The following is a 17,096-nucleotide window of genomic DNA, read 5'->3' as shown; positions in this document are numbered from 1 at the left end:
TTGATACTATGAAAATTGCACAGTAACCTTTACAAGTAAACTGCACATGTATGGTCAAGTGTGAATTGTCTGCTTATGTCTTCACTGACTGACAGATCCTCAGTCCAGGATGCACCCGAACACTCCTCCTGAGTAAACCGCAATGAGTGTTTTAGGAAATGGATGTTTGTCTATCAACAAAGTACATCAATATTTCTGACTTCTTGAGTTGCTTGACTGTCACTCTGCATTGTTTGGGCCTCTTATCTGTAAACATATTGACATGCTACGATTTTCAGCCAAGAATTGGCTCGCTTAAGTTTCTTTCTTTTGTCACAGCTGGCTGGGCCATTTTATTGAGAAAACGTTTCGCTTGGAGCCTTTTTTTTCTCTTTGTTTGAAGTAAACATTATATTTTTTAAATAGCCAAGTATGAATATACAGTAATCTCAGGGCAACACATCAACACTTGATAATAAAAGTAGCAAACAGAATTATTATTTATGACTAACATGTTATCATAATGATTACAGACTATTCTCTATCAGTGAGAAAAAGGCCCAATTTGATTCAATCCCCCGTCAAGTATACAAGATGGAACATGTTCTTGGGGCCTTTTGAAGGCAAGAGCCAGAACTGTATAGATTTGAAGACAAGTTGAACTTTTTTTAACCACCAATGAGTTAGTCTAATAGTCATTTGATGACCACAATTCCTTTTGTCCCTGAGCTTTCTGTCCATGTTGCATTGTTTCATTTGTACATTTCAACCTCATACAATGAAATAATTTTTTTTTGATCAGCCCAACCACACAACAGCTTTGTCGCTAAATGAAAACATTTATGCCACTTGGTATGATCCCACACCACAAGCAAACACGCGCAAGTAGGAATGTGATTGTGTGTGTGTGGGTGCGCGCGCATGTGTAAACCACAGCATGAAAAATCATAGCGTCGCTTGACAGTCTATAATTACAGCTATAAATTGACGACTGGTGGACTAAATAATACAAACGTATTGTGCGTGCGACCACAAAGTCATGTGTGGTCAGTCAATGACAGAGTAAGTTGCAGGGCAAAAATAAAATGGAAAGACACAAGCACAAAGTCTTTCCATTTCAATCTCCTGAGTTCCTACAACTCTTCCTTTTCTTCTTTCCTCAGCTTACTTCTATCCTTTTGCCTTTTTACGGAGCATTTTATTGATCTGTAATTTCGTCAAGGCTGTTGCATTTTGTTGTCTTTGTAACGGTGATAAAAATGGGAGAAAGGATGAAGAATGAAACTAGCAGCTAATCATACCAGCGTACCACTTCATAAGATCTGACTTGCTTTCAAATATTTGAACAGTATCTGAACTTCGTGCCCCACACTTTTCCAAAGGGATTTGTAAAGCCTATCTAAAAATATACTGAAGGTTAACTTTCCAAAATCATGAAAGCAGTACCCAAAACCGCTACGTAAACTGGAGTCAAAAACAACACTGTAGTTAGCGAAAGAATGTGCACCATTTTCAACATGACATCTTCTTACTGCTCTTTGTGGATTTTTTTTTTTTACAAACCTCAGAGAACTTACTTTACTTTCATACAAAAAGGACCAACCAATGGTTAAATATCCTGAAAATTATTTAATTTCTAAAATGGTGCAATGCCGCCATATGATTGTGATTGTGTGTCATTATAATTCTACCAAAGCTCTATTTTGGCTGTGGAGCTACAACAGTGCTAAGAGTTTGTTCCTCCTTCTGGTCACTGAGTTGGTGGAGGTTGGTGTCTGTAGATCTCATTTTGCTTCAACTATCCTTCCTCTGATCTCCTGACAACTTCATGATTCTGTTGGGATTCAGATGGATCTGGTGATGGTGAAGGGTCTTGGATTTGTAACTGGTTTCAAGGATGTGAATTAAAGAGCACAAAAAGTAGTGATGATGATGAGATGTTGACTCCGGAAGGCTCCCAACTGAAATAACAGAGCTCTCCTTAAGAAAAAAATAAAAGTTGTATGTGTCCATGCTCACATTTGTATAAAACGCCTTACTTACGCTGGGGCCGCCGCTAGTGCGGGTTTGCAAAAATACCAGCACAAGGTCTGTCACGCTAGATTTGCTTGAGCATAAATGAATATAGATGAACGATGAAAACATCTTGTCCAAATAAAATGTCAAATATGCATTGCTTTTATTTGGATGTCCATGCTTGTCAACAGTGCAAACAAACAAAATCAGCGACAAAATCAGCGACTTGTCTTCAACGTCACAACTGTGATCATCATGCTGGCACAAATCTCCAGGTAATAATCTGGGATCCCAAGAATGGCTAATAGTAGATTGTTCTCATAATGTCAAAACACGTTCAAAATATAGGGGTAAACATATGGACACTGTAGATTTTTTTTTATGTTAATTAAATTGTGATTTGTCATAATAAGTGTAGATCATGTGTCATGCTAATGTAGCTGAATAAATATTTTTGTGTCTTCTTTTTATTTCCTAATTAGAACAACATAATTATATAATTATAATACATTAAATTCATATTTAACACAACTGAGTTTCATGGCCCGGCAATGAAAAACTTTTTGCCCACAACCAACTTGCAGTATGAGACCCTGTGATCGGTGATCTTATTTAACACAGTTTTCTAGGGCAGCCGTCCGGTGTCCACTCTTTTTTTGCACCACAGACCACTTTTGCATAAGGACAGACCATAGAAGCCTCTGCACAGTGACACGGAGATAACCGTCTCAATTGTGGCTCTGGTGCGACACGTTTGGCCACCGTCTCACCACACAAAGTTGTTAATACAAATGATAAATTATTCCTTGGCAGCACGGTGGGTGAGTGATTAGCATGTTGTCTCACAGCTTGAGTCTCGGCTCTGGTCTCCCTGCGTGGAGTGTTCAAGTTCTCCATGTGCTTCAGTGTTTTTATTATTTTTTAAATATACATTTCCTCCCACATCCCCAAAACATGAATGTTTGTTTAGTTGAATAATCTAAAGAGTCCATAGGTGTGAACAGTCGTTTGTCTATATCGTCTCTAGCATTGGCTTCTAGTGACCATCCCATGGAGTAAGTCAGTTAGGAGAGGCTCCAGACCAACTGCGACCCTAATGAGTGCAAGCACTGTAGAAAATGGATGGGTGGGTGGAAGACGGAAGTTATGAAGGTATGAGTGTTTTTACATTTTCAAATCTTCAAATGCAGTTAATGAATGATTTTTTTGATGGGAAAGATTTACACTTGAACATAATCATTTATTTTCCCAAATTTGAACAAACGAGGTCAACTAGAATCCCATATTTATTTTAGGTTATAAAATATGTACAGCATGTCTTACTATTAATTCCATGAATATAATTACTAAAATAGCACATTTTATGGATTGGATTAGGAATCTCTTTGTCTCTTGTAGTGGTGTTCTGATCAAAATGCCGCCAATCGTGATCGGCCGACTTCCATGCAAAGGCACGCATATGTAAATGCCTTTCATTGCTGATCACAAAAAATGATCACCTGTATCTCGTACTTCGCAGCCTGCAGACAACTAGAGACCAGCCTATATCCAGTACCCTTCCTCTTTCCTTAACACTGCACGTTACAGATCAAACCAGTAACTGAAATATTAATAAATATTTGTGCACTTTCTGCACTGTCAATTTGAAATAATGCTCTGTTTTTTGTATAATAAAGGGATGGACATTTGGATACAAAAATCTGATATTTAGAATTTGATTTGTCAATTAAATGGAAAAAACAACAACTGACAGCTTAATTGATTATTAAAGTGGAAGTCAATGTTAAACATTTGACAATAATATGTTCAATGTGGCCTCACTAGTCTTAACATGACATTCTGATTAATATTACATTTGTGGAATATGAGTTTTGAAGCACATTTCCAGCCGTTTTTTATCCATCTCAGGGGGCGGCCATTTTGTCACTTGCTGTTGACTGAAGGTGACATCACAGTTCCTCAGGGCTCAAGCAACAACCAGAGATCAATTGTTTTCTGAAGCTGCGCTGTGATTGGTTGTTACCTGAGACCTGAGCAACATTGATGTCATCTTCAGTTGGCAGCAAGTGGCTAAATGGCCGCTTCCTTAGATGGATTTAAAAAATGACTGGATTTTGCTGCTTAACTCATATTCTACTAACGCAATATTAACCAGAATACCATATGTAGACTAGTGGGGCTGCATAGAACATACATATTATTGTCCCCCAAAAATGGGGGGGGGGGGGTTGACTTCCTCTTTAACGTAATCGTTACTGACCAGTGCTAAAATTGACAACTGTGCAGCTAATCCATGTGATCATTGATGTAAAAATAAACTATGGCATCTTTCATAATGAATGGGGGGGGGGGGGGGGTGAAATTGGAATCGTCATTAGTGCAAGCATATTGCATTTGTTGAAACATTAGATATTTGGACACAAAATAGACCTCACTCTCACCTTCCTCGGATCTCCTCCCTCTCCTGCTTCTCCTTTCTCCATTGATGGGCCGATCGACCCAAACCAGACACCGATCCGAGTTTTCTTCATGAGTCAGACAGCAGCACACGTAAAACAGCAAGCTTCGCAGAAGGGAGGAGGCATGGCTGAAGGTGCCAACTGCCCCGCAACGGCAGTTCTCCGCAAATCTCCACGGGTGATGCGCGGATGCCCGCTCATGCCGACACCACATTGTCCTCCAACGGGCGCATGCTTTCAAAATCGCCGCCGTGCAGTCCATAACTAGCCACGAGCCAGGTTGTAATTGGTTCAGAGTGTTTCCATGTGGAGGGCGGCGTCAATACATCAAAGGGATGTCGACTGGTTGCCCCAGAAAAGCGCTTGCCACTGGTGTGATGATCAAGGAAAAAGGTCCTTCAAGGCGTCGTCATTTGTTGCCTTTCAGCTACGACCATTTCACAATTGGTCACCAAAACGAATCATCAGCACCGCTGAGTTTCCGAGCTCCACCTTCTCCAGAGAACACAAAGGAGAAAGGAGATGCATATGGTGGGAATAAGAAGATAAGAGAGTGAGTCTGTCCAGGAATAGAAAAGCACTCAAGATACTCAAGCTTGCACTCCACAGAGGCACAATAAAAACAATCCGTAAGCAAGAGAGTACAACACGAAAACAGAGTTAATGGTCAGTTAATCGAGTGTCCACGCACGCACTCATGAATAGAGAGCTTTTAACAGTTGGCCTCAACTCACTTCAGAACAGACCAGGGGGGTGTCCAACTCCTTTTAGTCTCAAAGTTTTCATTCACAGGGAGATAGATCCCTTTGTCAAAAACAAAACAACACGGACGGCTTAAGTTTGGATGAAGATCTTCTTCTGCCAGTAAACAAGTCATGTCTTCATGTTTTCACATTTTTTTCCTTTGCCACAGCAGAGCCTCCATATCTGGTCTGAAAGGCGATCTCTCTCGTCTGACTGCAGCGCAAATCACCACTCCCCTCCTCCAACCAAAACACACACACACGCACATGAAGGAGAAAGAGGGACGGCTAGCACGAGCAGCTCAACGCAGGGCAATTTTGTTCACAGAAAAATGTTCTTTTTTAGAAGGCTAAAAAGTGGGTGATTTTATTATTATTATTATTTTTCCAGCAAATATTTAGAGAACATCCAACCGAAGCCCCCCTTTATTCCAGGAATAACTTCTCTACACATTGCACCGCTATAAAAATGGATCATACCCTCCTTAAAAAATAAAGGCAGATTTATAGTAATTTTCTGGAAAAATAATAAAGGACAATTATTTTACAGGTATGAAGTACTTGTTGACTATGTTTTACAGAACCTTCAAATAATGATACATAAAGTTAAAGCAGTAAAGCACAGTTTCCAACTTGTAAAACAGATTGTAATACGATTTTCCAGATGTTATAGGATAATATTACTGCCTACCCAAAAATGCAGGTCACAGAACCTATAATCAATCTTAATAGCTTCAAAATACAAGCCTAGTTTTTTCAATATGATTGAATGACAAAAATACCCATGCCAACTGAATGTCTGCCCAACAACCACACTGACTGTGATCCAATTAGATTGTATTGACATCAGTGTTTCATTGTAAGTCTCCAGAGACTGAAGTGATTTCTGCAACTCCCACATAAAGGCTTTAACACATTTAGAAAACAATACAAGACATCACCCGTCCTATTTTGTGGTCTATCTTCACGCCAGAAGCACAGACTTATATTCTTGTATTTACTGTATGTGTGTATGAGCACAAACTGTGTCTTTTTCGCTGTAGAGACACAAAATAACGTTGACGCCGCAGCAGAGTAATCAATGCATTCAAGGGAGGCTCCTTTAGCAAGTAGGACGGAGCTACGCATACAAGTTGTGACTACATAGACCAAGATTCCTTGCGAATCAAATAAGCAATGAAGAAGAAAAGAAGACGAAGAAGAAAATAGCGAGCACACACACAGCAAAAAACATTGCCCCGATCGATCGAGGTATTCCGAATGTGTTTATATGAGCAAGCATTCCAGTTATGAAAGGAGTAACTCAGGGGTCTTAATCGGGTTTTAAAAACCCGAATAAGAGCATATTCGGGTTATTGCGCCTGTTTACATGGCCTTATAAAACCCGAATATTGCCAATATTCACGTTTTAAAGAGTTATTGCCTGCATGTAAACGTAGTCAGTAATGATCCACAAACTCAGGTAATGAGTGATGTTTACACTCACTGGTCATTTCAATAGGTACACATTTTATGAAACCCAAGTAACTCCCTATTGTTGAATATGATCCCTTGCCATTTTGATTGACACATTCAAGGACGTATTTAATCATCAGTTTTGTATTTAATCATCAGCAATTCGTGTAGTTGCAGTTGTTACCGTTCTTCCTTGTATGAAAAAAGAAATCTCAACTCTATAAAGAGAATACAGACATGTACATAATTCCTTAAAAAGTGTGTAAAGACTGAAATCTATGTAGTACGCAGTTCTAGAGACACAGGCCATATTTTCCGTGCCCAGTGCAAGTCTAGCGCAAAGCGCTATCAGACTTTGTGCACGGGTGGAGTTTCCTTTCTTTGGTGTTTTCAGAGCAGCAGAGGCACACGGTCTACCTAGCAGAAGCACAAACGGACGCGCTGGAGTTGATGCAGAAGATCGACACATGTAAAGTACGTGTATATGGAACTGAAAAACTCTACTTAATGAAGATGTCTACTCAACAAAAATATAAACCCAATACTTTTGTTCTTGCTCACATTTTTTATAACATAAACTCAAAGATCTAGAGTTTCTTCCACATACACAATATCACCATTTCTCTCAAATATTGTTCACAAACCAGTCTAAATCTGTGATAGTGAGCACTGCTCCTTTGCCGAGATAATCCATCCCACCTCACAGGTGTGCCATCTCAAGATGCTTTGCTGGACAACCTACCCGCCCGCCCGATTGTTTTATCGATCTACCATAGACAATGTCCGGTGAACTCAATCAGATCAGCAAAGCAACTTTTCCCTACATGATTTGTGTTTCCGCACACAAACTTCTGCAAACAGCATCCCGGAAGTCAAGCGCGAGCCTATTGGCAATCCGGCGAGCTGAACAGCAACAATAGGATCGCTCCGGGACCCTTGCCTCATTAACGTTTGCATTCGGACCACTTTCACGCTCAAGTTTCCTGAATTTAAAATGATTATCTGTGTGGACCGTTGCCTCATTCATGTCCGCTTTTCCTATATAAACTGATGATCTGTGCGCAAATAAACAGTCTGCTCATTCTGTCTCTTTACATGCTTTCAAGGGGGAGAACAGAAATCAAATAATATTTACTGTTGAAATTCTCAGTATTTGGACAAATTCTTAATATTTCTTTAAGTATCGAAACGATTAACCAAAGTTGCCAACCTGAAACAACACACACGTTTATTTTTGTCCTTTTTTGAAAGATCACAAAAAGGGGGACTCTCATGCACTACACAAACACTGGATTGCTGGGTTTTATCACTACTTTATGTATGCTTTGCTTAAATTTTTTGGATTGGTTGACACTTTGTAAAAGAATGCAAGCTAACAGCAGCTTCTGAGGTTCACAGATTATCCAACCCGAGAACTGACAGCAACACAATGCACTAGAGTGTGTTAAGTGTCCATTTGCTTTTCAGAGATTTCAGCAAAAATCACTTTCAATTTCACACTCCAAATCAATTCTGTTGCTACGTGAAAGGTTCGGTGAGTTGAATAACGAATAGAGGTATGAACACTAGAAATGAATATAAGTGCTTTTCTGCTGTCCCTGTTTTAACAAAGCCTGATCCTGCACGTTGGAATGTTTAGTGGAAGTGTGTCAAATCAACCATACGGAGGAGGAAGGGGAGCAGAAGCAGGAGAGGATGACAAGGGGTGGCTTACATTTCTGTGTTTTATCTCTCACTGAGGAAAATGAGGGGTCAAAGCTCAAACCACCCCCTTTTGCCAGACAAAATACTACAGGCACACAGATGGATGTGAGTCAAGACAGACACAGATAGGAAAGGGGAGGGTGCTCTGGAAAGTTCAACCTCATCTAAAGGCAGCTGTGATTGCGCTAGTATTTGAGTTTTTATGGCAAAAACACCTTTTATTTAGTCTGACATCAAATATCAGATGCTATTTCGTTAACATTAGGTGGCATCTAATACTATACATGACTCAAATGATACACTTATCAAAGTTTATGCCAAATGTTCATTACACTGAAAAAACTAAAATCTTAAATGTCCCATAGTATGAAATGCACTTTAGTGGGGTTTTCTATCAATATGCATCCCCGGCCTGTCTACAATCCAACCAGGTATGAAAAAAGTCAGTCCGCGACTTCTTTAGCTTTCTCCTCCTTTCCAAAACGTGTGCTTCAAACGGGCAGATTAAACTTCCGTGACTTAGTGATGTCAAAAAGACATGGAAGTGCACTCGACCCAGCCCACTCGGGTTAGTGGCACCACCTCTGGTAAAGGTTTGTCACGCCCACTGAAATTCGAGAAGCTGGCTGCTCCTTTCTTTTTATCCCCCTGCTCGCAAATGCTCCATGGAGAGGGGAAACAATGACCAGGAAAAAGTGGTTGCTTCCTTCGTCCCAAGTCTTTGAGAAGACAGTGGATTAACTTTATTTTTGAAGGACGTGTACCGACCTAATTCCTCAAAGGACTGTACTGTTTTGTTAGTGAAAGCCTGTTCAGAGCTGGATTTGCAACACGTTGAAACATAATGGATCGGTCCCAACAGTGTGACACGACTGCAAACGGGAAAGGTGTAAGTTTAACATTTTTGATTTAGCCTTCCTTCCTATCCTTTCTAATAAGAGATGTGCACCTTCTACCATATTAGTGGTGTATTTTTAGTGCCTAAAGTGGGAGCTACATTTGTTGTGTGGAGGTTGTTTGGTTACAAGAGGTCAGAGATTATAAAGCAGACGGTGGTTGGACGCAGTTGCGTATTGTTTTGTCAAGATACAATCCGCGGTGATTAATTTGCCGTGACTGGCAACTTGTCACCTAGTTGGCATGACATTGGGATGCTAACCGGCCGCTAAGTGGTCTCGACGAGACGGCTTGCACGTTGCGACCGAGCAGTGGCATAAATGTGCAAATTTGTGTTATTCATAAGCGCTTGTAAATGTCTACAAGCATTCACGGCAAATCGGAGACATTCACGGCAAAATAACATTGGCGGGAGATTTGCCGGTTACGGCAAAATAACCATTGTCTAAGCAATCACAAACTAACGCTACAACATAGTCTCTGTAGTAACGTTAGGCTACTTTTTCTTATGATAAAACGTTATGCCACTTTTCCACATATTAAAATAGTTCTCAAATGTGTAAAAGACATGTCTGTATTTTTCTTTTCTTCTGGCCATTCGTTTCCATTCACAACATTAGCGCATGGCTACCATGACCGAAATCACTGCCCCTTCAAGAGAGAAGGGTATGGCCTAGGCGTGGCCTGGTGCAACTATTTACATAAAAGTCACACACCCCTAAAACAGGCTGTTTTGAACAGAGCGTTTTTTGGCTGATTTAGGGACAGCTAAAATATTAGATTCAAAGTAAATTTTGACGAATGCATCTCATGGACATGTCTTTTACACATTTGAGAACTATTTTAGCATGTTGAAAAGTTGAATAATATGAGACCTTTAAGTAAGATATAATTTCTTAAATTTAACCTAAATTTGCTTATTTTGCTCTGACAAGTATTTTTTTTTTACTTAAAATAAGATTGTCAGACAAGATCATTCAGCTTATTTTAATAAACTTATTACTTAAGTATCTTATTTGAGCAGTCCTTAAGTGTTAACAGCCCGTCTTACGTACTGTGATGCTTAAAACAAACATTTTCCACATTTTAACATGACTAACCAACATCAAAAGCCTTGAACTGGGGTTTCAGAAGTTGAATTTTCTTATTTTAAGATTTTGCAGTATGTAGTAATATACTATATATAAAAATACAAGTGTGAAAACAACAAACCAAAATTGCAATATAGCATTTTCTTGTAAACATTTTCTTGTAAAAATTGTTCGTTCGTTATATATTTACTAAGCTCATTTTTCCTCTTTCCAGGAAATATAGTAGCAGCTCAGTGGTCTAGTGTGTAACCTCAGACTGTGAGGTTGTAGGTTCAATCCCTGGCTGGGTCATACAAATGCAATTAAAAATAGGCCCGTCATCTCCCTGCTTTATTTATTTTTTCCCGTGATTATATAAAAAATTTTTTTAAGAATGCTTCCCTTGAATTGATGCTTAGAGTAGGTGTTTTCATCTTATTCTAAGCAACAATAAAAGCCATTTACTCTTTAATATGAGTGCTTTGGGCTTATTTTAAGATTTAACTAATTGTTTTTGTATCTTAGAATTAGTGTTTTAAGCTTTTGTAAAGATTTAATTTACTTGAAATTAGGCCATTTAAGTGTTTATGGCTTATTTTAAGATTTAATTGACGATTTTGTTGCTTAGAATAAGTGTATTAAGCTTATTTTAAGATTAACATAGATCTTCACTTTTTTTCAAGAAATCTAAGTTAGTAAAATTATATTACTGCACTGGCAGATCATTTCACTTGTTTCTAGTAAATTTACACTAAAAACAAGTGTATTTTATCTAATATTAAGGAGACGGTTTTTTTGCAGTGTAGTTTGTTCAGGCAAAAATTAGCACTCGTAACACTAGTCAAAATCAAGGATCTTCGAACTAAAAAGACTAATTAACTAATTGCAGTTGTCTAATCCACTAACTAGGTTGTACTAGTATAATAGAAAGCAGCTGAAACTGCCAGACTGATTGCAAAAGAAGAGGTGGGAAAGTGCTTCAATTGAGCTCAGGTAAGCTTTCGCCACACACAGTCAATTGTACCCTTCTCAAGTTGAGACAAATGATAATTACGCAACTATTCAAACACATTCATTTGGCTACTACTGTACATGGGTGGGATGAGAAGACACACATGGGAAACAGGACGGCTGTTGATTTGAAATACATTTGATCAAGTTTACAGAGAGTTGCTAACCAACCATAAATGGTCTTTTGCTTGCATTGCATTTACTGCTGTCCTTGTTCACCTCCTGATGACTCAGCATCAGGAGCAGCTGGAGGTTCAGTGTCTTGCTCAAGGTCACGTCGACATGCTCACAAGGGCTGCGGATCGAACCAACCACAACTTTCGGCTTGTGTGACAAACACTTTTCCATCTGAGCCATGCTGCCCACGTAAGTAAGGTGAATCTATCAAAATTCTGAAAATGCCATTTGTGTTTGCTGACAATTAGATTTATTTTTTATTTTTTACTTGCTTCCTGTATCATATATTTTCCAGTCGACTAAAGGAGATTTTTCTCATGTCCATCCCTAGGGGCATCACAATGGTAGGCTTTGTTCATCTGTCTTGCTCTGACCATCTGAAAACACGTTGGATGAATGCAAGACTTTAAATTGTAAGTGTCAATGTGAATGCGAACTGGTGATCCGTCAAGGGTGTACACCGCTTCTCACCCTTAATCATCCGGGGTAGGCTACAGCCCCCACTGTGGCCATGAACATGATGGGCAATATAGAAAATGGATGGGCTGATAGACAGCCCCTTCCTAGCATTAAGTCATGAATGCGTTTGGCTGCTTGACCTCTCTCGGGAAAAAGAAAGACTTACCAGTTGTTCTTTTGGCCTGACGAATGTTAAGTGGAGAGGAAGGGAGGGAACGAGTAAATCCTTCTGTCAGTCTCATCTCTGAGCTTGTGGACTCAATGCTGCCCCCACCTGGAAAAAGAAAATCAACATTCAAATGTGGCATGTCACATATCCTCGGAATGGATAACTATTAGTGTTTAACATTGTTTCAATTTTTAGATTTTGAATGAAAGTTATTCTGCAAGATTTGTAAAAAAAAAAAAAAATCTCTTGCATACGGTATTATGATGAAACTAACCACAAAATTGTAACACCAAATGTTAGGGTTTTGTATGTACCATGCTTCTAAATTTATGGTTCGGTTCAAGGTTCCTCTATTAACTTCTATTTTTCGTTATATGTGATTTTTAAAATAATTGTGTGAGTTTCAAAATTTGTCATCTATTTCCAATGCTTTTCACTGGGTGTCAATTATACGTGGATTTTCACTATTTGCTATGCAGTCCCTAACCCGCAGGGATCCACTGTATATGGCGACCATAATAATCATATTATATAATTGAGTGTTCCTGCATTTTGTTGTTATAAATTTTCTACCGACATAAGTCAAGGAAAAAGTGTGTCAGGTGTTCACAGGTGACATAAAATGATGGATGGCTATGATTGGCCAATCTTCTTCGCAGGGGTTTGACACCTTTGGGACACATTTAAAACTTTAAATCCCTAGAAAATTACTTCATTAGCATACATTAAAGCCATCACCCATTTGTAATTGTTGTTATTATATAATAATAATATAGCATATAATTTTCTGATATTACAATCTTTTTGATCGGGGAACCCCATAGTTCAGGCTGTCAATTATCTACACCCAATAAGGATTCTTTGCTTGAAAAAAAAGAGTCACATGCTGTAATTTCAGATGGTATCTTAACTGCATTTCTGTCAAGAGTGCGACACAATGTAAGATGTGTTTCACAAGATTCATAATGACACATGGTAACACTGACCACCATTGTTCTTGCGACTTTTGCTTCCCAGCAACATCTTCAGGCTGTTTCGGAACATGATTGCTCACGATGGACTTCCTGTCAAGAGATGACCAACTATTTAGAAATATTCATGCATGACAAGATTGTTTAACATAAGCCAAATACATCTGACATATGAGTCACACAATGAAATGATGTAGCTCGATAGACATCGGCAAAATGTACAAGAGAACACGGCGATCCTGCCGATTACAATATGTGAAGCTTTTACTTTGGCACCCCATTAAAGCTAAGAAACCGCATCATAAGAAGTGCCTGTTTTCCATTAATTGCTGATGTATGACAGATAAAGGAAATGGGATGATGTATCGTGATGATGCAGACACAAGAGTTTGTGCTTTGTTCCTTTGTCCTTGAAATCATCATCAATAGTGTTGAGGCCATATATTTGTTTTTGCAACCAGTAAAGCAGACTTTCTTTGGGAGTGAGTGTAAACGCCAGATCTTTTGTTCTACAAACTGTATTCTGCTCTTCAATACCTCATATACAATATTTGCTAATTGGTTGGTTGAAGGCAGCCAGGTGATCTTCAGATAACAGCTACATCTGCCTCACAGTCAAGAGCGCCTGAGTTTGAATCTCAGCTCAGGCCCTCCTGTGTGGCATTTGCATGTTCTCCCTGAGTTTGTGTGGGGGTGCTCGAGCTTCCTTCCTGCCAAAAATATGCATGTTCGCTTCATTGAAGACTAAATTGCCAATTGGTGAGAATAGTAATTCGTTTGTATGCATGTTTATTGCTTTAGCATAACAAGCAACAAAGTCTTTATTGGTTCACTTGTGCAACCCAAAATATATTGTGCATGTTTTCTCTCTCTAAAACAGTTCCCACACTTTAAAAAATGAAATGTTGGCTCGCCTTAAAAAAATTGAGGTAATAATTTGCAAGCATTTTTAGTTATTTCATCTCGGCCATCAATGTGTAAATGCACAAGATTATTTTAGTGCAAATAGCTTGATTTGTTTTGTACTCTCGAGCTTAATTAAGTTGAACAAACTTTATTTTCATTGTGGGATAATACCATTTTCACTGAAGCCACCCCCTTTGCTCCCGGCTGTTTTACTGGATTTTGACAGATTTTGCAAGTCCCACAAAATATTGTGTTCATTGCTATAAAAAAAACACATACCAAAAGAAAGATTAGAGTCTCTTCTTTAATCAGGAAAAAAAAGTATATTCCTCTTTTTCCGTTTTGCACCATTTAGCATTAGAATATAGTCAAGTTTCATCATTATTCACATTCCTGTTAAAAACAATGGCAAAATGAGTTTGTTGCAACATAGCCGTGGCTGATCTCTTATACTCTGCTGCCTCCTGCTGGCTGTTTTTTGAAATACCTACAATTGCTTTGAGCCACCTCCTCATGCTGCACCAAAGCCTTCTGTTTGCTCTTGCATAAAAAAACAAAAAAACAAAAAAAACCTTATACATACATTTTTGGGAGTGAAGGACAAAGTATTAAAAACATATTTATACATTTTTACGTTCATGTGTTAATTATACACTGTAAAAAGTGTTATTTGCTAATTTAATTTAATTGACTATTTACTAATAGTTATAGTAAATTGAGTCAACAATTTGTTAGGCAAATCCTATTGAATAGGGTACTTAAATTTAGTACAAACAACATAATTGGTTTTGTACTCTACAAGCTTATTAAGTTGAACCAACGTAAATGTAATTATGAAAAATTACTCCATTTAGTCACTTGTTCTTTCTCTTCAATTCCACTCAAATCATTCACCTACTATTGACCTTAAATCATAAACTGTAGAAGGTATCATGGTCAAGGACATGGTCACAGGGGCCTGGGATGAAACCCATAAACTCTGCATTGGGAGACAAGCACTCCAGATGATAACGATGAATTAAATTGAACCAATGACTGCACATTGATATTTCAATAAAGTGGCCATGATATAAAAGACCTCAAACTGTACATCTGCCTCAAAAAGACTTAACAATTTGACAAGCATACTGGTCAGACTGATTTAAAGTCACAAACTTATTGAGGCATCATGTAGACCGGTGCCTTTCTATATGTAGTATTCACTGACATCATGGGATCGCGAACCCGCCCCTCATGTTGTGGCAACTTTCCAGTGAAATCAGCGTTGTTTCAATGGGGTATATGCCACGGAGGAGGCGGGACTTTCGACTTTCGGGTTTTCACACATCAGATTTGTTTCCGTTTCCGGTTTGCGACGTGTGGGCCGCGTCCCAGTACTTGCGCTTCCGCCTTTGTGCCCCTTGACTGCGTGTTCCCGTCAATAGGTGCAAAACTTCGAGTGTGTAGTAGTGTGTCTGTCTCAGTGTCCGAAGCATTTTAGAGAGCTGAGACGCCCTAGGCGTGAGCGCGCGGTTAGGACGCGGCCAGTAGTGGCCGGAAATTGCGCTGATGTGTAGAACCTGGAAGTCGGAAGTAGAAGAACAAATTCTAACCCAAATCCAGTCTGAAAACTATTGGCCAGAGGCTTGCAGGAGTAACCATTGTGAACAGCTAAGGTGTTAATCTACTAATTAGAAGGCATTTCAGTCATAAATGGTCAAATAAAAAGCTTACTGTAAAGTTTTTTTGGGGAAAAAGTTCCATATTGCAGCTTTAAATAAATACTGTATCTATATCATGTTCTTGTCTCATTTAAAAAACAGTTCTATTAACTCTTTGACTGCCAAAAACGTTAAATAACGTTTAGTAAAATCCTACGGAGGAGCGCCAAAGACGTTAAAAGACGTTCACCAAGGTTTTTTATTTTGTTTTTTTGGAAACGGGTGGAGGAAAGCCTTGGCCAGCTGTGCTGAAAGTATCAAGCAGATCTAGTTAGTATGATGCCTATTTTTGGCCCCTAGATGGCAGCGATGACTCTCTTTGGACAAGATTGGGTAGGCGTCAGTAGAAGACGTGAGGCGGAGCTAGAGTGTTGCGGGGACAATGGCTGAGAAAGCGAAAATGGCGACTGGTGGCAAGCAGCTCACGCTTGATCGTTTTTTTTCAAAGAAGAGAAGCATCAACCAGTACTAAAGAGCACATTGATGACGATGATGATGATGGTGACTCCGAGGTTGACGCCGAAGTTGGAAGCGTTGACGCGGCGGCTATGATCACGTCATAAAGCCTCACCGGCTAGCGATGCTAACGCCGGAAAACGCGGAGCACAACCGAGCACTTCTGCTCAGGCGGACGTTCAATCGGACGACGAAGAGTACCCCGAGTCCAATGCATACTCATCGGAGGAGTGGGTACAGTATGATCACGGAGAAGACACTGGTTATGGACTACGATGCCACCATGAATGGAGTGGATACGATGGATCAGAACATCTCTTACCACCCGGTATAGGAACAGAAGGACATGAGGAAGCCAGACGTAACACCACCGTAATGTCACCGTATCATGATCCTGAGAGTAGACCTGATGGCAACATGGCCAAACACACACTGCAGTATATATTTGCTATTCCCCGGAAAAAAAGGCCGGCAAGAAAGTGTATCGTCTGCACGCGAAGGAGCCATCGCAGTGAAACTAATCTGTTGTGCAAATCCTGCTGCGTCCCCTTGCACGCAGGGGAGTGTTACAAAAAGAAAAACTGTATTTGAAACATCCACACAATTGTAAATAGTACCACGGTTGCACACATTTGTAAATAGTTTGCCAAATTGTTTTGTCAAATTGTTACACTGTTGAATGTAAATAAACATATTTTGCTATCAAAAAACACTTTTTCATTGTTGGTGGTAGTGTTTTACAGAAGTAAAGCACTGTTTAGGTGTTTGTGGCATCATTCATGGGAAAAAAAAGGTGTCAATTTCACTAGAGTGCATGAAATAATATCGTTTGACAAAAAGCTTGATTTCTCCGTATTTGAAACATTTGGGTGAAACTAACCATTTTCTATTGTTGATTACTGAAAAACGGAATAAGGTAGAAAC

The 17,096-nt window shown here is 39.2% G+C and overlaps 1 protein-coding gene across 1 annotated transcript in view; it reads right to left on the bottom strand.

The window, feature by feature from the left end:
* tanc2a (tetratricopeptide repeat, ankyrin repeat and coiled-coil containing 2a) overlaps positions 1 to 17,096 on the bottom strand; it is a 59,788-nt gene that overhangs the window by 23,597 nt on the left and 19,095 nt on the right. Inside the window, exons 2-3 of the mRNA XM_077557590.1 lie at positions 13,126 to 13,203; positions 12,137 to 12,244 (exon numbers count right to left, since the gene is read on the bottom strand). Coding sequence (XP_077413716.1) covers positions 12,137 to 12,244; positions 13,126 to 13,183 — 166 coding nt within the window. The 5' untranslated portion in view covers positions 13,184 to 13,203. The remainder of the gene's footprint in view (positions 1 to 12,136; positions 12,245 to 13,125; positions 13,204 to 17,096) is intronic.

The sequence above is a fragment of the Vanacampus margaritifer genome, chromosome 2 (assembly GCF_051991255.1).
Source record: "Vanacampus margaritifer isolate UIUO_Vmar chromosome 2, RoL_Vmar_1.0, whole genome shotgun sequence".
Classification (NCBI taxonomy): domain Eukaryota; kingdom Metazoa; phylum Chordata; class Actinopteri; order Syngnathiformes; family Syngnathidae; genus Vanacampus; species Vanacampus margaritifer.
The sequence above is the reverse complement of the archived record's forward strand: the minus strand, read 5'-3'. Positions and strand labels throughout refer to the sequence as shown.